We start from the raw sequence: 24,675 nt of genomic DNA, 5'->3' as shown, positions 1-24,675 counted from the left end.
TAAAAATAGAATATCTTATGGCTAAATTATGGCTCATACTTCAAAAAAATCTAGTTTCTATTTCGCGGAAATTCCCATTTCGCGGGTGGGTCTGGAACGTAACCCCCGCGAAGTAGGAGGGATTACTGTATAAATCAAACATTCTGTTGAGTTGCATTTTGTTGCTGACTCCAAAATTGCTTTTTAAGCACGTCATGTTTTTGTCCCCCCCCCCACAGCTTACCCCTCCATACAAGCAAAATTCCTCCACTGATTATCCGCATTAAGACTCGCTCGCGTAAGAAGAGCTGATTAGGGTTGGACTCATCTACAGTTACTTGGCAACTTGTATGCAATTGAGATGCGGTGTGATTGAAATCGATTGAAAGAATCTACCGTGTTGATTCCACTCCTATTTTATGAGCAAGCGTCCCCAAATGAACAAATATGACCAAATCAAAAGTACTGTAATCAAGACATTTATTCCATATACTAACATGAGTCGTATAAATCAATTCAGTTGCTTTTTGGGACAGGCCTTGCGTTTTCGCCATATATCGGCGTACAGGATAGGCTAGAATGTGGAATATTTACAGATATGAATTGACTGTGTATACAACAGTTTTACGACAATCATCCTGACAATCATTTGCCTCGAAGGCCCCAACCAACCAGCCAGCCAGCCAGCCAGCCAGCCAGCCAGCCAGCCAGCCAGCCAGCCAGCCATCTCTAGTCTTTCGAACTGACTTCAATTGTGCAATATCCACACTTTTTTATGAGAAGGTGCCAGAAGAAAAGATGACGAAAATCATACACACACACACACCCAAAAAAAAAAATCACAATATTATATATTCCTTTCTACTAATTGCAATAATTAAACACTTGAAACTGCGACAGTGTTAGTGCAGGAAAATAAATCAATCCCCTCAACCACCTCTGTTCCTCTTAAAATGCAGTTCACATGTGTGTATTATCCTCCCTCCCTCCCTCCCTCCCTCCCCAAAATAATAAAAAACAGACAAACCCATCCGTGGTTGGTGGAGCTGGGCATGTTTGCAGCTCTACGTAATCTATGCCGGCGATCCTGTGATCAGCTAGCTGCTCTTCTAGCAGGTACTTTCAGGTGAGAGAAGGGCAATGTATAATATAGCAAGAACAATGATGGAGTTAACATGGAGTGAAGTCACTTAGATACAAGCCAGATGATGATGCCCAGAATGACCAGTGCGATGGAGCAGACTAACGCCAGGATGCACATCTTCTTCCGGGACTTTTGCTGTCAAAAGGAAAAAAAAAAAGACAACTAGTCAAATAAAGAGTACGGTCGTTCACAAAAGAGAGTAGTATTTGTTTGAGATGTCCAAAGTGTGAAATTGAGTAACACTTTCAGAACAGTAACTACAAGTTCAATATAAGAACTATCGAAGAATCTGAGGAACAAAATAAACAACTTACCTGGTAGTAGGCAGCTCTCTGCAGTTGCTCTGCTCCTCGCTCGACATGAACTTCGGCATTCTCCACATTTGCCTCGATGCTATCTGCAAAACAAAACAAGCACAATGTTCATACAGACCAAAACAAAAAAACTCTCAATTATTTTTCAAAATCATTCAGCCATAATACTGAATGGCTTTCAGGAATTCACGTTCACGGAAATGTGCTTTTTTCCCTATTATTCATTCTGTGCTCAAATGATTGATGTAATATTTTGATTGAGAACAACCGCTTCTTCTCACCAATCATCTCTCCTTGATCATGGATCATCACTGCGAGGTCCTTAAAAATCTGGTTGACGTCCATAATGTCCGACTGTAATAAAGAAGAACAAGAAAGAAATGTGAAATGTGACGTTTGATTGGGCGCTGAACATCAAGAGAACGACACGGACCTCCAGCTGTCGGATGTTGGTTTCTCTCTCCTTAATAAGTTCCAGGTCCTCCTCTGTGATGGCCGCTTCCTCCGTCTGAGTGGTCATTTGGCCCCAGTCCTCCTGACTGTTGTTGGAGACAAAACGCTGCGCACTATCTATCTCAAAAGGAATACCCAGCCGCCATCCACTTACTTATCAAAAGAGACGAGCTTTTCATCTCGCAAACTGTCGTCCGCCTGAAAGAGAAGGAAAACAAATGCTTCCCATTTGGATGACAATATTACAATGTTTGAACTTCAAATGTTCAGGTGAGGCGACTCGCACGGACGGCTTCGGTATATTTTCAGACCATCATTTGAAGTAGGGCTAGTTCTTTCGAATAAGATTCCTACGTACCGATAGACGGGATCCGGCTCTCGCTCGGGCTACTGACTCTTTCTCCTTTTCGGCCGCGCGCCGCTGGACCGCTTGAAAGTTGTTGAGAGCTGCGGAGAACTCATTCATCAGCCGTTCCCGCTGAATCTTCTGCTGCCTCTGAGTGAAGGAAGGAAGGCGCAGTTATGATGTGAAATGAAATCAGGAGAACACCACAAGCTTCAGTCAGTGACTAGCATTGCACTGTGTATGAACACAATCGTGACTGATCATTGTGAGCGTTAAGTCCAGAAGTGATTGTAAAGGGCGACAGGATGAGCTCGCTGTCTGCTACTGACTTGCTCTGAGGGCGATGCTGGCAAAGGAACGGAGCCCAACTCCTTCAGGTGCTTGTTGGTTTCTTTTGCAAGCTGGTTAGTGTAGTGTTGGATCTGCTGCCTGTGCAAACAGAAAAAGTTTGCCATTCAAAAGAAATACGGCACCACAAGCTTCCATCGTGACGTCGTCTTTTGAAGAATGAGACGATTGAATTCATCTTGTGCCGAAAACCCTCGCGGTCCTTCTATGGAAGGGGATTATTAAAAGTCAAAGTGCCTCAGTGTGTTACGTGTACCTCACATGACATGACGAGTCGGAATGATTGGGAAAAGAAACATGATGTGTTTTGTACATACAGGCGATCCTGAAGGTCACTGTTGTCCTGCCTGGTTCCCAACTGGCTCACCATGTTCTTGATCTGAGCGGCTGTCGGACGAAACAGATCAAATGAATGCGAATCTGGAGACTGAAGTGCTTTCAAGACTTTCATGCTCAAGCTGTCACTTCATTTCAGGCAGGAATCGGGACTAATCGTCACATCTACAACTTAACGTTAGAAAGGTGCTGTGCTGAAAGGCGCTGCGCTCAAGTATCTAAAGAGGGATTGTATTTTGAACTTTCAACGAGCAGCTCTGAGATGACACAGCGCCGTCTGTCTCAAAGTAGCGAGCGAATCGCTCTCTGCTGCAGCGCCTCCGATGACACGATTTAGCGGGAAGCCAGTGTGCAAGTGGCTTAAGAAGCATGTGACGCTCACATTACATGGCCCACTTTGTGTTCATTGGGAGAAAACAAAGGCCCTCCTGTCTTTATCTTAACTCTAGACATGAAATCAGCAGCCATGTCTGAAAAGCACCAGGCAAGCAGAAGAGCCCTATTTGAATTGTGGTGAAATAGTCACGAGTAGCATATTTGCTGCACTTACTGTTTTGCGTGATCTTCTGTATATTGGAGGTACATGTCTGGATGAGGCTGGTGAAATCCCGAGGGACTGGCCGATAACTGTCTCCTTGACCGTACGACATGTTGTCTCTCCAAGAACCGTTTGGCTTGAAATTTTGGCTGCACACCAAATGAAACACATGTTTAGAACTACTGCACATATTTCTGTGGCTGTTGCTGGTTTGTCACTAGAAGCAAAATGAGTAAACCTGGTTGCTTTTCACAAAGCACAAACGGATAGTAACGACTGGGATCATTAGGATTCTCTAACTTAATTGGCCTTGGAATGAGGTCAGCTAACATTGATTTTCTAGCGCTAGCTAATGCCTCACTAAATGACCGAAACAAAGATCTAAACACGAACATGAGATTTTTCCAGCCACACTGAGAACTAGTGGTGTGCATAAGAGGCCCCGATCTCGCAACTGTGCTCCTCAAATCAAACGGATCTCCACTGCTGTGGATGAAGGCAAAGTTGCGTCGACGAGACGAAACTGAGCCCTGCTCAGCTGTTAGCATTTCAGCTACGTGAAGCTAAAATATCACAAAATCATTCAAGGAGTTGACATCTTCCGACCTGTTATAGGCAATATTGCTTGAGAAACAATGTTATTGCATGCTGAATCATATATATTATGGCTAATACTTGCTTAGTCGGCTGTGCGAGAACACATAGGCGTAATGTTTTCCTCTTGCCTTCCGTCCGAGAGAATCCTGCCCTTCCTGGTCGGTCACATGACAGCATACGTCACGTGCTGGGTGGAGCTACTTGCCACCGAGGATCGGTGAAACTTTACCTCTCAAACTGGTTGTAACATTCAAATTCTTTTACAATTTAATTAAAAAAAAGTCAGAGTTATGAAACCTGTTTTCCATTTCAAACATATATTGAATAGCTTTTGAGATATTTCATAAGATTAGGTTATGAAAACGAAAATGGGCCTTTTCTACTTTGCTGCTCGAGAAACTGCCATTTCAGATTCTAACCGCTAGAGGGGAGCAAGGCATGAAATGCAGTCACCCAAAACCCAGGTGACCTGGTGAGAAGAAACTAACACGAGGCTGCTTGTTGTCACAGATGATTTTTTTAAATGTACGAAGAAGTATGCCGTCATTTTTTCCACCAATCTGAATGGTGAGCAGCGTGTCCAGCTCAGGCCACAGCTGGTCGGTCCATCAGGCAGTAGGTGGCCGAGCGAGCGAGCAGCTCTCAATTGAAATGAATATCAATCATGCTGAGCGAGCCACCACCCCTCAATAAACCCCTGGGCTGCCATTGGTCCAGAAGAGACCAACCTGTCGTGGGCCGGCCGGAGAAAGGCGCCGCGTCATTGTCCGCTCAGTGGCAACAATGAGGCGGAATAACTAATGAGCCCCATCCAGGCTCAGGCTCAGGCTGAGGCTGAGGCTGAGGTGTCATCCATCCTCTCACTATTCTCAGAGTGGCTTTGGACATGACCAGCAGCCTTGCGCGGCGCGGGGCCCGTCACTGGAGCGAGAATTCAAAAGAATAGAAATGCTTTAGTCATAGGAGTACACCCTTTTTAGCTTACTCACCAAAGAATACTTTGTGTAGGCAGAAGACTTCCTATTTTCATCCGGATTACTTTTTCCCATTGAAGAGTTTGGAAAACCCGAAGCTTTGACTTCATCGAGACTGGCGTGAAGAAAACCAAAATGAAACCAAGAATATTGCTCACTGCCCTGACAGCTTTGTTAGGTTTCAGTAAGTACACTTTATTTATCTTAAGTTGTTGTTCAACTATCTGGAGTGTAATGCACCTGCCTCAGCTTTGAAACAAGGATGCTTCATTCATATTAATGATCAATTGTTTTCATTTGCTTTGGCATAGATATTGTCAGCAAATACTGACCCGTTCAATTTGTTTCATTTGAAACGTTTGACTCAATAGCTCCAAACGAGCACTTTAGAATGCAACTTTTACATTTGGGGCAGGCAGAAGGACTGCGATCGATCGGACAAAACTCTTATTCCTTGAACTTGGAGCCTCCACCTGGCTCTGGGGTCACAAAATGAACCCAGCAGGACTCAACGAAACTAGAGAAGAAAATTCAAGCAAAGTGCCAATGAGATACACCTGGGACTGGAGGAGGGAGTCAGTCCATTGACCAGAACAGGTCAAAAGTAGCCATAAAACAAGCCATCAAAATGGCCCACAAGGTATGAGTCCCAACCTCAACCTTTCCGTGGTCATCTTGATGGTGTTGTTTCAGCCAAGCCTCCCCCAAAATTTGCATCGGGGTGCGGGCCGACGGACGGAGGGACGGACGGACGGGGGCTGTGCAGACGGTGTGGGAGGCTCCGTCTTTAATGAAGGGTTCAAGTCAATAACCTTTGACCTGTGCAGAAGGGGGTAGGCTCGTCCCGGCCAGCAGTCGGGGTGGTCGCCATGGACACAATAGGCCGCCTGCCTGGCTGGCTGGCCTTTTCTTCTGTCTTCTCTGACCTCACCGTCACACAATAAGACAAGCGAGAGAGCGAGCGCCAATCTGCGCTCAGATTGAGATTTTCTGAAACATAATTTGCCGAAAGCTGCCCATGTTCACCGCGCTAGAGCGGAAGCCGCCCTTGATTCAATCCACAGCAGGGACACAATGTCATGACTTGAAACCCGAAATGCTAACATCTCTATTTGTAAGCAAACTCATTTTTCTCGCATCATCAGTTGCAATGTCTCTATTATTTTAAAAGTCAAGACAATTTGTCATTGTAGTAACGACACAGAGTGGATGCAAAATTTGTGGTCTCAGGCCCTCGGGCCTTGGTTTTGACACCCACCTAGGGTTTAGATTTTGAAAGTGAATTTGGGCCCACATCCAACAGTCACTGCTTTTGACTCTTGCTAATGCCAAGTTTTCCCAAAACTTCAACATATTCTGTAAGTGTTCGGCTTTTGCGGTTAAGTCTTGGCGTCAATTTCACGAGACATTTTGAAAGTGTTCGTATTGAAGTGACTTTTTCAGACACTGAACTTGTTATGAATGGGACTGTGGAAAAGATCCGTGACAGACCCCCCCGCAGCAGTGACAAAAGCTTCAAGCATGTTTGCACAACATAGTGGTTGGTAAAAGCCTGGCGGCGACAAGACTTCCACTCCCTTGGAGAGAATCCAAAAAGAAGCCCTGGGGTGATGCATTTCATGGCCATTCATCCAGCCACTTGCTTTCCTCAAAGGGAGAGTGTGGACAGTTGGAACGATGCAGAATCAAAACAGCCACATCTGAAAATGTAATCCCAAGACTTTGGACAAATGGGTGAAGTTCACGGCCAGCGGTGGGCCAAACAATAGCAGAAGAGGGAGGCGGGCCACATCTTACCTCCCCCATTCCATTCCATCCATCCATCCATCCTGGTCGCTTCTGACTCTCTCATGACCCCGAGGGGCTCCAGGTTACAGACACAGGGTGTGCTGGTGTGGGGGTTTGCCGGACAACCCCCTCCCTTCATAAAATCTCCTTATTAGTCCTTCCCCGATGATATTGAAAATGGCCCACTGGATAGCTTCAATCTGGAAAGCAAACAAAGCAACAACGTTTGTTGTCAGGCTCATTAAGATGTGGAGAACCTTGTTGATGATCACGTCACTCTTAAAGTGTGACTGCAGGCAGGCAGGCAGGCCCTTGGCCACAAAATGCAATGCGTGGCAATCCTCGGGAGCCCTGAATTTCATTAGCACCACGCATCAGCTGGGCCCATATCTGCTGGGGGAGATTTCTCATCAGATGGAGGGGGCAGATGCTGGTGTCGTCATGTGACACATTAGTCCGAGTAATCACGCAGATCGGGCCGTCCGTGTTGAACCTGCGGGGAAGCTTCATGCTTCTTCAACACTTCTTTGATGCTCTAGGAACACATTTCGTACGTATATGGGTGCATATGAATCCAGTTATTATTCAATTCGTCCCATCAAATGAGAAAACAAAAACAAAGGAGCCAAGCTTTTCGTTTGCCAAATGGCTCAAAATCTCCTTTTCAATTGCACCGACGCCGTTGAATTTTGATTTCTTTTTTCATGTCAGAAAAAATGCTGGAAAGTGTCTTGGTTAGTTGCACCTCCGTTCACCCATCCAGAGTCAAGTTGAGCCGCGAGCGGCTTTGTCTCGTGTGGCGTCTGGTCAACATTGAAATTTTGCATTTGGTCCTGACATTGATGGGGCATTGTGTAGGTTCAAGGGCAGTCTGCCATTGTTCCAACTCGGCAGCTGGGAAGGCGACGACGACGGCAGCCGCTCTTTTGCATATTAGCACGTTAATGCTGAGAGAAAATGCAGGGTGTCGCCCAGGTCACGGAGGAACGGGCGCACGGGTGCGATGGAGGAGATCTGGTGGCATGGGAAAGTCACCTCTCAGATGGATCTGAAAGGAAGGAAGGGCGGAGGGCGGAGGGCATGCATAAGAAGGGGGCAGATGGTGCCGTGCCCTTATGCGTGCGTGCTAGTTGACAAGAAAGTTTGCGAGGGGGGGCTGGGCGCAAATAACCACAGTCACAGCGCCATTGTGGCGGGCCGGGCGCTAGGCCCCTTGTTGTATAGACAGACGTTCTCCTAAACTTGACCTCCGCGACCCTATTCTCCTCCTCACTTTTCGGCATGGATGGCAAAAGTGATAGATGCAGCAAATCATCCATCAAAGCGTCCAATGCGGTGCTCTTGCAAAGTTTAGAGTCATCAAAGTAAAATTGGATGATGGGAGGATTATTATTGATTGAAATGTGTCAAATAAAAAGCAATAATATGAGTTTTTTTTTTAATTTTGATTTCATGTGGATTGATTTGACACAGTAGAAGGAAAATGACCTGGTCCTTGTTTTTCCCAGGTGCCTGCTTGTCCTCCGAGCTGTCTTTCCTGCAAGAACCCCGAGACGTGATTGCGGTGAGGGATCGCCCGCTCACGTTGGACTGCAGCGTGCAGGGCGAGGAGCCCGTCCGCATTACCTGGCGTAAGAACGGGCTGCCTTTGAGGGCCACTTCCAGGCTCAGGGTGCTGCCCAACGGCACCCTGTTGATCGACAACTTTCAGAAACGCAAAGAAGGCAGCGAGGCCGATACGGGCGAGTACGACTGCGCCGCTCAGAATCGCTACGGCATGCTGGTCAGCCGCAAGGCCAAAGTCCTTTTGGCGTGTAAGTGTCTGTTTCCGTCTTTGCTACGTCCTCCCTGCGTGGCTGCCTGCCTGCGTGGCTGCCTGCCCCCACTCGGGTCACAGCAATAAAAAGCCAGCTTTATGGCTAATCTAGCAGAGTTATTGCAATCTTGAATGTAATGAGTCTCCATGGTGATCTCTAATTTGTTGCCGTACTACGCTGCTATCCATTACTAAGCCTTTACGGCAAGTGGAAAAGTTATCTTGCTCATTCTGGCTCTCATCTAGTCAACTTGACAGTCAACTTGACAGTCAGCTTGACATCATTTGTGATAGCGCTTGGATGTCTGTCTTCCCTTTGTCAGCTCTTCCCAAGTTCCACACCCACCCCATGTCCATGGCAGTAGATGAGGGAGGTGTTGCGCGCTTCCAGTGTCAGATCAATGGAATACCTGAGGCCAACATTACCTGGGAGAAAGACAGAGAGCCCCTTAGCACCACTGACAACAGGTCAGGACACACACACACCCACACACATTGTGATCACAGGTCCCTTTTTTGACATCTTCTCCTATTTCCCCACGCAGGTACACTCTTCTCCCGATGGGGATCCTTCAGGTGACGGGTGTGAGACAGGCCGACGTTGGGGTCTTCCGTTGTGTCGCCACCAACATTGCAAACACTCGCTATAGCCACGAGGCTCTTCTCAACGTCACCGGTAGGTGGATGTCCAACTATGAGACGCGCATATATGTACACCATAGCCTTTGTGTTTTTTAGGTGGAACCTCAAGAATCTACAAGGAGCCAGTCATCCTGTCAGGGCCTCAGAATCTAACCATCACTGTCCATCAGACGGCCATTTTAGAGTGCATTGCCACAGGAAACCCCAAGCCCATCGTTTCCTGGAGCAGACTAGGTAACACCGCTCAAACGTACTTGGAAGCCGAGGTGGATTTTCCAAAGCCGCTTTGTTTTTTTCACTCCATCAGACGGACGCTCCATCGGAGTTGAAGGTATCCAGGTTCTTGGAACGGGGAACCTGATGATCTCAGACGTTTCTCTGCAGCACTCTGGTGTGTACGTGTGCGCTGCCAACCGGCCGGGCACCAGGATGAGACGGACGGCGCTTGGCAGACTCGTGGTACAAGGTGGGTGCAAACATTTGTAGTTTTCAAACCTTCGTCAGACCATGACTCCATAGTATTCCCTGAATTTCATGACAATACAAATCAAAAAGAAGAAATAAGAAATAAACAAATGACCTGTGAATTTGAGGTGTGTTGTCAGCCTCACCCTCAGCTTCCACGGCCACCTTTGAGAATTGACTGGAGCATCTGCGACCCGTGTGTGCGTGTACTTGGCCATGTTAATTTGCAGCGGCAGCGAGTGAAAGGGAAGGAGAGGGTCAATAGCAAAGCTCCACCCTTTCTTCCCACCTTTGCCCCCGACCGACTCCTCATGTTTCGAGCAGCAGCCAAGCCATAAATGTATTCAATTCCAATTTGCAAAAGCCCTCGATGGGCTCTAAAGGCATCATCGTTGAGAACTGGAGAGGAAAAAAAGTCACACTCTCAAACAAAGCTGAACATGATTACATTTCTAAAGTCTGGAATTACTGATACAGATGATTCCCTTCCAAACATGATGTTCTTCATCGTTTTTGTAACGTGAATCTATATTAATACGATCCATTCCCCCCTCAGTCCAACGCTCATATTCATCAATAAAGGCCTCTGGTGTAGAATCGAGACAATTGAGTTCATCTGGAATATATTCATTCATGTATTGATCTGGTTTCTCACTTGGTTCATAGACAATAAGGAGCAGTGGACATCTGTTAGCACAATGAGTTTACAAGTAAACACATTGAGCGTCTGCAACTTTACAACAACTCCTTCCCTGAGATTTCAGCAGATAGCTTTCACAGTAGCGCGTTCACGGCCATGGAACAAAAAGCAAAAAAAGGAGGATGACCAAATTGTCAATACACCGTGCATGGATTAGGAGAAAAAGGGGAAGGGGTGTTACCGCTGATCTGCGACCTCTGACCTCTAACCCCGACAGGAGGACTGGGGGCATGATAGTGTGAAAACGGTTGAGCTGAAAAGAGAAAGGAGGAGGGGGGGGGTCTCTTAGTTAATTATGGGGACTTGGAAGATGGATAGCATCCCACAAGGGGGAGCACCGTGGTGACCGGGGTGTCACCGCCATTTTAGGGGGAGACACAAAAGACGGCCAGCCAATTTATAGAATGGTGTTTAGAAAAAAAAAAAACCCAGACTCCCTCTGTCTCATAACCCCCCCCCCCTCCCCTCTGGTTTTGTCCACAAAGTCCTCCAAAAAAGATATGCAGATCTTTTATCATGCAGATGCCACAAAGGCCTTCACTTCTCATAAATTATATCAACATCAGCAACTTTCCCACACCAGGAACTCAGCCCCTTTTATTATCTCCAAAAAAGTAAAATCAACACTAAAACCAATTAAAAAATAAAACTTTCCCACACCAGGAACTCAGCCCCTTTTATTATCTCCAAAAAAGTAAAATCAACACTAAAACCAATTAAAAAATAAACTCATATAAAACTAATCCAAACTAATAAACGCATGCTGAAAACAAATCAAAACGGAATTACAAATTTGCAAAAGTCTTATTTTACAAATTGTCTCTAATATTTATTCTTTGAAATGATTGGGGAAGGCTTTACTTTTCTTTTTTTTTTCCCATCATCATAAAGAGGAAAAGGACTAAAAGGTGCTTTGCACGACAACGGAAAGTGCTTTTCCAGATGTATGAATGCAAACAAAGGAAAAGGGGGCAAGATTTATGAGCTGCGCTAAAACTCAAGGTCAACAGAATGGCTGATCAATACGCACTATGGATCGACCCGACCCGAGCGCAGTCAGCTGAGGACGCCTGACAATTTCCAACATGACGTTTGGACAGATGAACAGACCGAGAGGTGGACAGCTCTTGATGCATGATGACCACGCAGTGGAGGGAGGGAGGGAGGGAGGGAGGGAGGGAGGGTGATTCAAACAAAGAATTGAACTTCAGACATTATTCAGTGCATACACAAATACAACTCAAGAGATTATTTTCGGACCATGCAGAGAGCGGAGCGGGCCACACATCGCTCTGAGAAATGAGGAAAACATCAAAGAGATGAAGCGAAACAAAAAGGTCCAAATCCCCGATGAATGTCTTGATTAAAACGGGCGTCTTGTTGATACATCTCCATCGGCTTATGGCGACCAATTTGGGCTTGGGGAGGTCACTGCGGATAGGAGATCAGCCGATCAATGAGGTGCTGAGCTGGGAGGGCCTTAAAAAAGGTTAAAGGGAGCTGTGATGGCAAAATGGAAGAATGAAGAGTCGGTTCACTATGTGCATGAGGAGGGCTGAAATATTGTTGACTGTTTCCGACGTAATTAAAAAGCAGTACGGTTTTGTTTTTCAAGTTGAAAAAGTACTTTCTTTGTCGTCCTTTAACCTCCTCCCTCCCTCCCCCCCCTCCCTCCCCCCCTCCCTCCACAGCGCCTCCAGAGTTCCTTCAGTGGCCTCAGTCTGTTTCCAAACCAGCAGGGGGCAGTGCCGTGTTTACTTGCGTGGCACAGGGTGTCCCCGAGCCTCACCTCATCTGGTTGAAGAACGGCAAGGTTTTAATGCCTGGGCACAACGTCAAGTTGACCAATAACAACAGGTAGACATGTCACGTCACGTCATTACGTGTGCTACAAAGAGTCGTTTGCCAAACCTGAGACCCACCACGAGGTGGCGCCTTTGCACAACCAACACAAAAAGTCATGTCACTATCACTGCTCAAGTTGTACAACATGTTCTCCTCTTTAAATGATTTCTTATCAGTCCAATCACATGTAAAGGAATTGTGTATTCTATAGTCGTGGGTTGCTCCAGAATTTAGCAGGCAATTGACCCCTATGAATGATCCATGCTTTTTCGAAACATGTGTGATTTGATTCGTATTAAATTCCCTTTTACTGTAGCTGCACTTGTCTCGGGAGAGGTGCGTGGATTATTTCAAATGTCATATTGGGACAGAAAATCCTTCCCAAGTGTTTCATAGCTCTACCTCAAGCCTTTGGTTGCCTTCAAGAGAATATATGAGCTCCCTCTTAGGTAGCAACAATACAATGGATACAATACGATCAGGAAAGAATATCCATTTTTTGTGCTATGGTGTCCTTGACATGATTTGACCTTTCAATTTTGCGGAGGAAATTCCTTTGTACCTTGAGGAGGAAAATGGAGTACTATTTCTGATGATGCGGGAGGGAGGGAGTATCAATGTCCAACTGCACGTTATTCGAGCCACCCGCTCGCGTGTAAAGCCATCAGGCGGTGTGTGCGTGTGTCATCTCCGCAGCACTCTGGCTCTGACTCGTATCGGCGCCGAGGACGAGGCCATCTACCAGTGCATCGCCGAGAACAGCGCCGGCACCAACCAGGCCAGCGCCCGACTGGCCGTGGCCCAGGCCAAAGACTTGCCCGCCACTCCCGAAGGCCTCAGCGCTAGCGTGCTGTCCACCACCGCTTTGCAAATGGCCTGGAGCCAACCGCCCGCTGAAGTCACCGAGGGCATTATTGGATACGTGCTGCATATCCGCAAAATGGGGGGTGTGTATGTGGCACCTATCCCCAATATTTCGTCCTGTTTCATACTAAACTGCTGCTGCATATATATAAATGTGTGTGTGTGTGTGTGTGTGTGTGTGTGTGTGTGTGTGTGTGTGTGTGTGTGTGTGTGTGTGTGTGTGTGTGTGTGTGTGTGTGTGTGTGTTTAGAGCCAGATGCTTTGGAGCTGCAAGAGGCCATCAGCAAAGGGGCCTTTCAGCATGATGTGAACAACCTGGAGCCAGCCACCACCTATTCCCTCTATCTGAAGGCTTATTCACCACTCGGAGCAAGTCAGCGGTCCGACACTGTGGTGGCGACAACACTGGGTGGCGGTAAGGACTCGGACTCGTATTCCACTCGAGCAGCTTTGCCTCTTTGCTGATCTTCACATTTTGATTCAATGTCTTTTTTTCAATGTAATTGAATTGAATAATGCCATTGATTTGATACATCTTCCTTGTATTTGCTGATTTGCGCTCTTCTCTGCCTCATCCTTCCAAGTGCCGACAAGTCCGACCTTCTTCGCCAAGGTGTTGAACTCCAGCGCTGTCCAGGTTCTGTGGGAGCTCCCCAGTAAGGCCGGCAGAGCCGAAGGCTTCAGGCTGTCCTACCGCCGGGTCCCCAATGCTGATTTCCAGGGACCCATCCAGCTGCCCTGTCACGTCAATGCCCACCTTCTATCAAATCTGGGTACGTGCCTGTCCATTCCAATCTACAATTGATACCGACACGTTGGATTGATCTGATTGGACGTCATTCTTTTTGGAAGATTCCTTCTCCTTTATATTGCGCATGCACCATTTCTCGAAATGTGCTCACCGCTCACTGTTCCCATAACAACAAGACATCGTGAGAAAGGAATGGCACCCGTTGCACTGTGCAGCCAGTCGTGGTTTGATTAGAGACTTCGTGGCATTCATAAGAGGCACAAATGATAATGCTGCATCAAATCATTTGATGCTGTCAGAGAGCTTTGGATAAAATCCCAGTTGTCCTCAAAAAATCTCGTTGGAATTTTCAATGCGGTTTCTTTAAAAATTAAAAAGAGCGCTCACTTCACTATGATAAGACTACAAGCACAATGAAAGTATGTTCCTCATCACGGCTCGAGATGGGCCTGGAAACGAGGCCAGAGATTATGACAGAAGTGAATCAATTGTGGGATGATGGAGCCAATTGATGCCGTGCCATGCCATGCCAGTCTGGAATCAATGTTGCTGGAGTGTCAAAGGGGACGCCGTGGATTTTATTGGATGATGTGACACGTCTGTTGAATAACATTGGACAATGTCTTTGTTTGTATTCATTTCCGAAAAATGGTGGGCGGGATGGTATTCACAAATGGACTTTTTGTTTCTCTTTCAGAATCGGGAGGCGTGTATGAAGTCAAACTGGTGGCCTACAATGGAAATGGGGAGAGTGAGTCCTCCAAGAGGCTGGTGTCATTGGCAGATGAAGGCACAAGCGCCCAAAACGCAGGTGAGTGGCACGCATTCCACGCCTCCCGACAGCCGCGGGCGGCAAAGAGCCACAAAGCAGCAGCAGCAGCAGATGAAATCAATCTTACCTGCAGGCGAGAAGGTGCCGTGCCAGTGCAGGGACGGAGAAGCCTCTCTGGGCAGCATTGTCATTGGCATCCACATCGGTACCGCCTGCATCATCTTCTGCGTCATATTCCTCATGTTTGGATATCGCCGCAGGTCAGATTGGGATCAATCTTTTCTCTGTCTGTCTGTCTGTATTCATTCCTGGAATGTGTTTGCAGTTTGTTTTGCACCAAAGGGACTCAGGACAGTTGGGCTGTGCCAAGTGACAACACAGGCCACAATGGCATCCACAAGGAGGCAACGAGCCGGCCCAGGATGGAGCCAGTGCCTCAGGTCAGAAACCGCATGGCGCACAAGGGCAAGCGCTGCTCTCTTCTCCATCTAATGCCTTGTCTTCTCTCTCTCTCCTCACTGTCGGCAGCAGGCAATTTGCCCGGCGCAGTGCCAAGTCGTCATTGAGCAACACTCATCGGGTCTTCCTGGCACCGGCACAGGCTAGCACTGGTCAACCCCTCTCCCTCCCTCCCTCCCTCCCTCCCTCCCTCCAACACTTTTCTCCAGTGATTTGCAACTAAGCTAAAGTTGAATATGTTAAACCAAAGCGTATTGCCTTGATAGCCTGCGTACAAGCATAAGTGCATAAGCCTTTTGTCACTCCAGATTTGGTCCTGTCACTTTGGAAATGCGTGTCGCATTAGCTTGCTTGTGGGAGAATGTTCTATAACCAAAATGTTTTATATTTCTCAAATCTCGCCCAGCACGCCGGCATGCGATCGCGTACACTAAAACCAAGCCAAATATCGACACCTGACTGAAGTGACGCTCCGAATAATCTGTTGTGACAGAACTCTTAACTTTGCCTGCAATAATACGGGAAGAAACATAGCGGCCTTTGCGAAAGCCTTACCGAGGTGAGAGCGGCGTGGTTAGCCGTGACGCTCTTTCACCGTACCGGACGCCATTTTTAAAACCAAACAAAACCTTGCACACCTCCAAAGAAAGCTACCTCACAATACCTGAGCCATAGTTGAGAACAATATTGCCTGTGCCAACCTACCTCACCCCCAAAAGCCATTCCGTTGAATTGGTGTTTGACCAGTGCCAATGCCAGCGTGCTGTGCCGTGCTGTGCCAGGCGCCAACCAGACCAGACCAGTCCAGTCCAGAGGGAGCTCAATGGGTCGACTACCGTGGAGAGAAAGCACTGCAGGCGGGCCAAAGCTGGAATTGCTCACCTCAGGCCTTCTTTTTTGTGTCCACATGTGATGCAAATGTTCATTTCTTCTGATTTGCATCCGGAATTACAGTCATGACGACCAACGACCTTTTCAGAGCTTTTTTTCAGAAGAATCCAAACGGAACCAACCTCAGACAAATAGATGCCAAACGGCCCGGCCGCAGAGTTTGCTCTCCAGATGCCAAATTTGGTCACCCCGGCCGGGGCCCTCGATTGGTACCGAACTGCCGAACTGGCGGCTGAAGAATTTCCAAGGTGAGGCTTGATGCCTGAACTCATGCACGCACGCACGCACGGATTCGGCCTTTTGCGTTTCACCACGTCAGCCTATCCAAAAATGAAAACCAAGCTAAATGACACCCAAAGACCTTGTTTTGAGACATTTTGATGGTTTTCTTTATTTTCTTCTTTTTGTATCAAATTTTCTTCCTGATTGAAAGGGGTCACCTGCCTTGCTTTAACTCAACCCAAGCCAAAACGAAAGAAAGCTATTGTTGTATACTCATGATTTCATCCCACATTCATAGCTATTTTGATAAATACAAACTGTTTGAAAGTGACCAAATGAAAATGTCATGTTCTGGAAGATGCCAATATACGTAGTCAGACTTTCTGGCCAAATATTTCCATGCCGGGGAGAAATATGTAACCAAATACATTTTTCCCATTTTTATACTTCCTCACAACCAAAGCACAGAAACATGAGAAAATATTTGCGTGAGGAGACACTTGTGGGCTGCGGCATACAAAGAGTCCAAAAATGATTTGCCATTTTTAAAAACCAATTCATTCATAAATGAGTGCTTTTGTGCAGTGGATAGATAGATATTGGAGTCTGCTAATCCCAATTGCATTCCTTGAGGAATTTGGTCCTGTCCGGCAATATTGATTGCAATTCTATAGCGTTGCCACAGCAACGAGACAAACAAAATTGACTGGAGTGAGTTGTCTCAATGTGATGCAAATGTTTCTCATCCTTTGCTGAGTTTTAAAGATTGACACAAAGCAGGGCAATTTTGAATGAACTGGCTCACCTTGTCTCTTTTCTAACATACCTGACCAAGAGCTGTTAAGAGCTGACAAGATACCAAAAAAAAACAATGTGAATGGAAGATGTGGGGTTTTTTTTAAGTGTAATAGTAGTCAAGATAGTTTTGTAACAAGGAAAAGCCTTTATACTGTTTCTGTTTTCAATATTTTTCATCCTTCTTGTTAAAGAGGAAAAAGCTGCCAAAACAAATGTTCATATTTTTGAATGTTTTTTTTTTATTGTTGTTCTGATGATTAGATTTGATACATATGATGAATTGTTGATGATTTTTTTTTTTTCGTCGGTAGGATTGCAAAATGGTGCTTTCTGAGCAGGGTGAGTTTTTTTGTCTGTAGCCAAACTCACCTTCTGTCCTGAAACAACCATCTACTAGTAGGAAAGAAATTGTTAGCAAGTAGAAACAGGCTGCTATATATATATATATATATATATATATATATATATATATATATAGTACCAAGGAGAAATGATGCTTTAATATTTCTATAAGTGCTTCAAAGCTGTCCAAGATTTACGAAAAAGCTTTAACCTTTTGTCACAGAGGTCTTTGACCATAATTAGGAAAAGGTCAAAATGGAGAGAGCAGACCGGAGAAAAGCTGCAGCGGGAAGGGGAACCGAGGCCAAGCTGTGATTGGGTTTAGCCACGTAGTCCTAGCTCGCAATTGGTGCACAATGATGACATTTTTTCCCACCAATTGCCTTTGTTAGTGTAGACGGACCTTCATGGCGTCATATCATGTGAGGACAGATCCATGTTAGTTACTTATTTATGTATTTATTTATTGTTAAGGGTCAATGCAAGATTCAACTCCACGGCCACAACTTCATTTGGATGAGGTCAAAAGTAAGATGAAATGCATTGGGTAGCCCCATAATAATTCCAGTTGATTTCTATTGGTATGGCTTGGTCTGGCTTTTGGCTGCAATTTTCTCTGAATGTCTGCGCTTAACATTTCTCATATTCCAACATGCCTAAAACCAAATAAAGACATTTTTTATTCATCTCTCGATCAAGTCTCTCAACATTCCACAGACAAAGCGAGCAGCATATGTTTGACATCACTTTTATTGTTTTGTTGGCGTATACGTTGTTCGATAGTGTCTCTTTCAGTCAATTCTAAATCGCACATCAAGTATTTGGAGCATACAAGTACTGTACTGCCTATGCACAACAGGTGATTAATTTCTGGCCAATCACTACAACATTGTCTAGTGACCAATGAGTATGAAATATTACGGTCAGTTCATTCACAATCATGCAAGGTTATACAATTTGTTCTCGAAATACTACCTACCGTGTGTGCATTCTAACCTCGTAGAATATCGCTCAGATGAGCTTGATGTGCCATATTTCAAATCAACCATTTTACAATGACCAAGTAGCTCCAGACGTTAGGCATCAAGTTGTGTATCTCGATCGCATTGCATTTCGCTTACAAAAAAAAAAAGAAAAAGAGATGAGCCCGAGGTCTAATGCAAATATGCAGCAAGCGGCACATTGATGACATCACAGCAATGGGATTGGGTGAGTCCGCTTCAAAACAGCATTAGAAGTCGGAACCCATCGTCTTGCTATGAATGTTGCAGCATCTTCACCTTTATCTTATTCCACTGATTATCGCGAGTCGCCAATCTCATCATGTTCCCTTGAGTATTGTGGAAGTCATCAGAGGTAAGCAGCCTCATCAGAGGTTACCGCTGTGTGGGTTGGAGCTCAGGTCCGACTCCATCTCCCCAGCAGCTCCGGCGTTTCTGGCCGAAAGGCGATCCACGGAACGCGGCGAATCGCCATTGGCGCGGCGGCGGCGGCGGCAGCACGCCATCACGTCGGCCAGGTCGGCCCGGAACGACGTGGTGTAGAAACCGTAGATGATGGGGTCGCAGCATGTATTCAGGTTGCCAAAGACAAACAGGATGTGGTGCACGTACTCTGGAGTGTGCTGGATCATGGACGGTTGGAACCAGTACCAGATCCCCAGAATGTAATAAGGGGTCCAACAGATGACGAAAGAACTGACAATGACGATGGTCATCTTCAGGGTCTTCATCCGGGCTTTGGGAATCTTGTCTTTTCCACTACGTCGCAGGCATCGCTCACCGTCTGTAGAGCAGCACAAGCATAGTTGACTCGCCTGCAACAACTGCTAGTTGATGCTCGAGCTTTTTAGAAAGGAAGTACAATTACATACAGAAGAAAGAAAAATCTGGAGGGGGCCGGAACAAATTCACGCCATTTCCACGGAGGTCGATGATTTGATTGGTTTGAGATAGCAAGTAAAACTAACGTCAAATGACAGGGCCGACTGTGGTGGAGAATGGCCCCCGCACACACACACACACACACACACACACACACACACACACACACACACACACACACACACACACACACGCACGCACGCACGCACGCACGCACACACACACACACACACACACACACACACGCACACACACACACACACACACACACACACACACACACACACACACACACACACACACCTTTGCTCTTGTGCATCTGCCCAGTAATCTTGGTGAGGATGCTTGTGTAGCAGAAGGTCATGACAAGCAGCGGGAAGACATAGAGTGTCACAAAGTGAAACATGTTGTATGCCGTCTCCTGCCAGCCATGCTGGAAACTCCCGTGGCTGGCGCACTGAGTGAAGTCGGCTCCGTCTGCCTTAATGGCCCGAAAGATGAAAAGCTGAGAATGAGGAGAGTGACAAGATGAAGCATGGGAAAGAAACACTTTGCTGCTTTGTCATCGTTTGTTTGCTGGAAACAAATGGCACCTTTGTTTATGGCGCACAAACGCCAAAGAACTTTGAAAGCAACAGTTCTTTGGTCCACTCTTGTGCATTAAATATGTACCTTTTAATGCAGCGCTCGCTCTTCTACAACACAATTCTTCCATGTGCAGGCTCAATGAAAATAGGTAGGAAGTGTGTGAGTTTGCGGCCGTGAGCTGTGGCCAACGGCAGCTCTTTGGCAAACGTGCTCATTGTCTTCAAATTGCTGGATCAAAAGCAAGCCCACGTCACAGCATCAATGGAGCATCGAAAGCAAGCAACAATTGACACCCTAATCTGTAAGTAGTACACCACCACCATCTTGGCAAAGTGCTCTTGTTTGACTTATTCATGAGGCTTGCATCTCCCTCTCTCCAAAGGCAATCGTTCTACAGCAAGTGGCCGTCCAATGGCGTGCGGAGCAAGCTCAAAAAGAAACGGACATTCAAAAAATAACACAATAGGCGACATAACAACACAACAAAGGACCTGAAAACAATGACAGGGCATTCCACAACACACAAGACAAGGCCCAAAAAGAACAAAGAAAAAGACAGAAGGCCAAATCATATCAAACCAAAAAAAAACAGTTCCATGAAAAAGCCCAAGACGTGACCCGACCCGACAAATAGGGGCCTCCGCTCTAATGAATGTTTGCCCTCAATTAGTCTGTCTACAAAACAAATGAAAAGCTAGGTAGCTCCACGGTACATCAGTGTTGTTTTTGTTTTGATGAGCTCCCTTAATAATGTCACGGCAGAATCGGAGGACAGCGGTGATTATTTTTCTTTGCCTCTGAAGAATATTTCACAGTGACACACAACTGACAAGCACATTGTTGAACTATTGTGCTCGCGCTCCAGGTTCTTCACTCGGGAAAGCCAAACGCAAGCGCTCTGTCAGCTCATTATCCACCATCCCCTCTCTCCTATCAATGATGGATCTGGTCGCGGCTTCAAGGAGCTATTTTGAGCTCCACTCTCTTTCACGGAGGCGACTGAAGGGAACAAAGGATGCAGAGGCAAGGTGTCCTCCCATCTTCCACCTTTAAACGAAGCCTTCTTCAGCTCCAAAAGTAAGCAAACCATGCTCAATTCAAATAGGAAACAGCTGTCAACTTTGACCGACAAGAAAGCTCTTGATACGCAATCTTACCTGAGGAGATGCCAGCAACAAGCTGAGCGTCCAGGCCACCAGCAGCATGCGTTTGTTCCTCAGCCCAGCATCCAGGGAATCCAGAGGATGAAGAATGGCCCGATATCGGTCCAGGCTCACCACCACCAGGATGAACGCCGCCGAATGCATGGCAAAGAGTTTCAAGAAACACAACAGCTTGCACATGACGTCCCCCGCATACCACTGCACAGTGATATTCCAAATGGCGTCCAACGGCATCACCACAAAGGTCATCACCAAATCGGCCGACGCCAAGCTGGCGATGAGCGGACGCAGGTGCGCCGCCAGCCGATAGCCTCGGCCCCAGCGCACGCTGATCAACACCGACAGGTTGCTCAGAGCGGCAAAGACAAAGAGCACCAGAGTGGCGGCCACGCGACAGCGGGCGGCCACGGTGAAGGCCGGCGCTTCCCAAGCCGCCGCCGTGCCGTTGGAGGTGTTGACCGGACGTGCTGAAACTGGCATCGTACAACCGTGGCAGTCTGAAAGCAAGAACAGAAACAGACAATTCGGATTAACGCCGGCCAAAGGACATTTGTGTTTGGAACCTTCATTCAATGAACAGTCTGTGCCTGCCTCTTCCAATTGATACATATGTGGTCGTGGACGGACGGACGGACAATGGCCTTTTCAAATTCTACTAAGATGAAAATCCTTCAACAAAGTCAAATGTTTGTAATGTCAGGCTAATTGTTCCCCCCGCAGTGGGTTGTGATTAGCCAACAAATGACATTGATATGTAATAACAGCGCCCTCTTGCGGTAAACAGTAAGAACTCCTAATGCGCCAAAGAAATCACTCAGCCTCTCTGATCTCCAGACGCTGTAAGTAATGCACGTTTGTTTGTTTGTTTGTTTGTTTGTTTGTTTGTTTGTTTGTTTGTTTGACTGTGCTGCTATTCGGCAAATCGTGAGTGACAGCAGAATGGACACAATCTCCATCCAGTTGATGACGTCCATGAATTGAACTTGCGAACCCCTACGCCATCATCATTCCAATCGGCAATATTCTTACCTGAAATCGAATCTTTGCGGTGAGGTGAAGTCAAAAGCATCAGCTTCCATTCGGGAGCTGTCCGACGTGCTGAAGCATCACTTTGACTCTCTGTCCTTTGCCAGTCTCGCGGTTTGCCACCACCTCATCCTCATTCATGATTCCCACCGGTCGCCGTTTCCTTTTTTTTTTTTTTTTTACTGCGTTCTAACCACCTCTGTGGGCTCTGCCATTAAGCCCGCCTTCAGGCACGCGTCCTGTCCCTTCCTGCGAATTCAGTGTGAAAAAGGAGCCCGGATCGATTCCGATTGGTTAATTGGGCTGCGTGACGTGGCGACTGCTGCAGTCTGAGCAACGTGTGTGACACACGGAAGAAAGATACCCTGGGAAAATTCCAGGAACAATGCTGGTGCTGCAGCTGCAGCTGCTGGTGCTGCTGGTGCTGCTGCTGCTGGTGCTGCTGCTGGTGCTGCTGGTGCTGCTGCTGCTGGTGGTGCTGCTGCTGCTGCTGCTGCTGCTGCTGCTGCTGCTGCTGCTGCTGCTGCTGCTGCTGCTGGTGCTGCTGCTGCTGGTGCTGCTGCTGCTGCTACTGCTGGTGCTGCTACTGCTGGTGCTACTGCTGCAGCTTTTAGGCAGACCTGGGAAGAGAGACTGCATCAAAAGAACTCTGTCATACGTGCATACAGGAGCATGCTGTAATGTACTCCGGTGGAAGTTAGAGATCAAGGTGATACACAAGATGACAATTGTTTATCTGACATGCTTTTTTCCTCTCTCTCTCTCTCTCTCTCTCTCTCTCTCTCTCTCTCTCTCTGATGGATTCACAGAAAATTCAGCAGAAGCCCCAGCTGGACAACTCAATCCTCTCCTACCCGATTAAACCCGTGCAGAGAATCACAAAATATCACCTCCTGCTAAAGGTAAAGGAAAAGAGGTGCTTACGTATTATCGGGAGGACCTTTAAAAAAACGACTCAAAAATTAAAGTAAATTATTTATTGAAACGATAACATTACATTTGTAATTCCGGAGGCCAGAACGTCGCAATTGCTTCCAAAAGTGACTCAAAGACATCAGTACAGGCAACATGCTTCCGCCACATGAATTCGGCCAAATACGACTCCAAATGGTGACGTGCAGTGCCACAGTGCTTCTTGTTTCGCCACTTTGCCGATCCCCATAGGCGTTCCACTGTCTGCGTATGAGCCCCGGTGTTCGGATCCACAAAGTTGTACTTGTGGTTGACGTTGAGGTGATGAAAGCCTGATTTTTCCATGTGAAAAAAAAGAAAAAGTAAAAATCAAAGGTCCTCCCGATAATACGTAAGCACCGGAAAAGAATATCAGCTATTCAATCACTCTTCAATCAGTCGCAAAGACTTTTAATTATTGTAGTCAAATTGATTTCTATTTGTTTCGTCCTTATTTTACGCAGTACTTTTTCTCGTCGTGTTTTTTAGTGGCGGTAGGTGAATTTTCACCAGGGCGAGGGTCTGAGATACAAATGGTATTTTTAATGTTCATACACAGGTCGTGGGATGCAAATTTGGCTGCAATGTACTAAAAATATTGAGTTCAATGCTCTCATTGCAATAATGAATGTTGTCCACTTGGGGTCGCTTTCCCCTTATAAACAGCTAGTGTACTTTTCAATGCAGCGCAAATAAAGTTTCTTCCTTCCACTGACAAATGAGGCATGTAGTGTGTATTTGATTCCTCCGTCATTATAGCAATATATTCGCAGTTGGTTGATCGATCCAGGAGACCGACGAACGCAATACTACTGTTGCATCGCACCACTGTGCCAATGCGTTCTTAATAAATAATGAAATATTCCAATGTGCAAAGTAGGTCAGAAAGTCCACAGGCACTTTGTTGGTTATGCATCTTGTTGGGAACATTATAAAGTGTACATGTCAAATTAAATGAGCAATCACGGTGTATTTTTTTCAATCTGGAATGTATACAAAAAGAATGTTAACAAAGGGATAGCAACTTGTCAAGGTTAAATGCTGCTTTGTTGATCAACATCAATTTCCATTCCAATGAGCTAACTGTTTGATAGATAGATAGATAGATAGATAGATAGATAGATAGATAGATAGATAGATAGATAGATAGATAGATAGATAGATAGATAGATAGATAGATAGATAGATAGATAGATAGATAGATAGATAGATAGATAGATAGATAGATAGATAGATAGATAGATAGATAGATAGATAGATAGATAGATAGATAGATAGATAGATAGATAGATAGATAGATAGATAGATAGATAGATAGATAGATAGATAGATAGATAGATAGATAGATAGATAGATAGATAGATAGATAGATAGATAGATAGATAGATAGATAGATAGATAGATTTCTTTGAATGTGCTGCATCGGTGGTCGCTATCATCGCTTCAAGCACTCATGTTGAAGTTGAGAGGCAAATGCATCAAATAATCAAAAGCATTTTCGACAATGAATATACTGTCATTCGTTCCTTAAGTTAACATGGCTCTCGGTTAAGACGCAGACAACAACACTACTATCAGCCAATGAGTGGATTGGCTGACTCCGCCGCGGAAATTACTATCCAATCAGATGTCCGGAAGCCTCCAGCACACACGCCAGGCAACCAATGACATTTCTAACAC

The 24,675-nt window shown here is 46.1% G+C and overlaps 3 protein-coding genes across 5 annotated transcripts; 1 reads left to right on the top strand and 2 right to left on the bottom strand.

Moving 5' to 3' along the window:
- Nucleotides 1-445: 445 nt before the first annotated feature.
- stx12 (syntaxin 12) lies at nucleotides 446-4,329 on the bottom strand. Of its 3 annotated transcripts, none has more exons than XM_085901453.1 (10): nucleotides 4,184-4,329; nucleotides 3,471-3,607; nucleotides 2,902-2,971; nucleotides 2,566-2,665; nucleotides 2,249-2,386; nucleotides 2,045-2,088; nucleotides 1,871-1,976; nucleotides 1,719-1,791; nucleotides 1,438-1,520; nucleotides 446-1,258 (listed from the first exon to the last, which is right to left on the bottom strand). In XM_085901453.1, exons 2-10 carry the CDS (start codon nucleotides 3,568-3,570, stop codon nucleotides 1,166-1,168), a joined length of 807 nt encoding a protein of 268 aa, XP_085757579.1. In that variant the 5' UTR covers nucleotides 3,571-3,607; nucleotides 4,184-4,329; the 3' UTR covers nucleotides 446-1,165. The 3 variants fall into 3 exon arrangements, with proteins under 3 accessions (XP_085757579.1, XP_085757576.1, XP_085757577.1); XM_085901450.1 differs by having other exon boundaries at nucleotides 4,138-4,303; XM_085901451.1 differs by having other exon boundaries at nucleotides 4,134-4,276.
- A 477-nt stretch (nucleotides 4,330-4,806) lies between these two features.
- LOC147040645 (immunoglobulin superfamily DCC subclass member 3) lies at nucleotides 4,807-18,040 on the top strand. The gene is made up of 14 exons (XM_085900817.1): nucleotides 4,807-5,213; nucleotides 8,326-8,631; nucleotides 8,957-9,101; nucleotides 9,179-9,309; nucleotides 9,372-9,509; nucleotides 9,583-9,741; nucleotides 12,132-12,297; nucleotides 12,982-13,232; nucleotides 13,400-13,564; nucleotides 13,734-13,922; nucleotides 14,598-14,711; nucleotides 14,806-14,932; nucleotides 14,998-15,112; nucleotides 15,201-18,040. The coding sequence occupies exons 1-14, from the start codon at nucleotides 5,165-5,167 to the stop codon at nucleotides 15,276-15,278; spliced, it is 2,133 nt and encodes a 710-aa protein (XP_085756943.1). The 5' UTR covers nucleotides 4,807-5,164; the 3' UTR covers nucleotides 15,279-18,040.
- A 114-nt stretch (nucleotides 18,041-18,154) lies between these two features.
- On the bottom strand, nucleotides 18,155-21,282 carry gnrhr1 (gonadotropin releasing hormone receptor 1). Its single transcript, XM_085900371.1, has 3 exons — nucleotides 21,013-21,282; nucleotides 19,571-19,772; nucleotides 18,155-19,169 (listed from the first exon to the last, which is right to left on the bottom strand). The coding sequence occupies exons 1-3, from the start codon at nucleotides 21,265-21,267 to the stop codon at nucleotides 18,754-18,756; spliced, it is 873 nt and encodes a 290-aa protein (XP_085756497.1). The 5' UTR covers nucleotides 21,268-21,282; the 3' UTR covers nucleotides 18,155-18,753.
- Between the last annotated feature and the right edge of the window lie 3,393 nt (nucleotides 21,283-24,675).

The sequence above is a fragment of the Syngnathus leptorhynchus genome, chromosome 20 (assembly GCF_054491065.1).
Source record: "Syngnathus leptorhynchus isolate UIUO chromosome 20, UIUO_Slep, whole genome shotgun sequence".
In the NCBI taxonomy this organism is placed as follows: Eukaryota; Metazoa; Chordata; class Actinopteri; order Syngnathiformes; family Syngnathidae; genus Syngnathus; species Syngnathus leptorhynchus.
This window is presented reverse-complemented; position numbering and strand designations above follow the sequence as displayed.

Coding starts and splice junctions, on each gene's coding strand:
- stx12 (XM_085901450.1), bottom strand. CDS start 4,232: ATGCTGTCATGTGACCGACCAGGAAGGGCAGGATTCTCTCGGACGGAA. Junction 1,977..2,044: donor AAGCTCGTCTCTTTTGATAA/GTAAGTGGATGG, acceptor CTCCAACAACAG/TCAGGAGGACTGGGGCCAAA. Junction 1,259..1,437: donor AGAGAGCTGCCTACTACCAG/GTAAGTTGTTTA, acceptor TCCTTTTGACAG/CAAAAGTCCCGGAAGAAGAT.
- LOC147040645 (XM_085900817.1), top strand. CDS start 5,165: ATGAAACCAAGAATATTGCTCACTGCCCTGACAGCTTTGTTAGGTTTC. Junction 12,298..12,981: donor AAGTTGACCAATAACAACAG/GTAGACATGTCA, acceptor TCATCTCCGCAG/CACTCTGGCTCTGACTCGTA. Junction 13,923..14,597: donor CCACCTTCTATCAAATCTGG/GTACGTGCCTGT, acceptor TTTCTCTTTCAG/AATCGGGAGGCGTGTATGAA.
- gnrhr1 (XM_085900371.1), bottom strand. CDS start 21,267: ATGACCTTTGTGGTGATGCCGTTGGACGCCATTTGGAATATCACTGTG. Junction 19,773..21,012: donor TGTTGCTGGCATCTCCTCAG/GTAAGATTGCGT, acceptor CCTCATTCTCAG/CTTTTCATCTTTCGGGCCAT. Junction 19,170..19,570: donor GCAGATGCACAAGAGCAAAG/GTGTGTGTGTGT, acceptor GCTGCTCTACAG/ACGGTGAGCGATGCCTGCGA.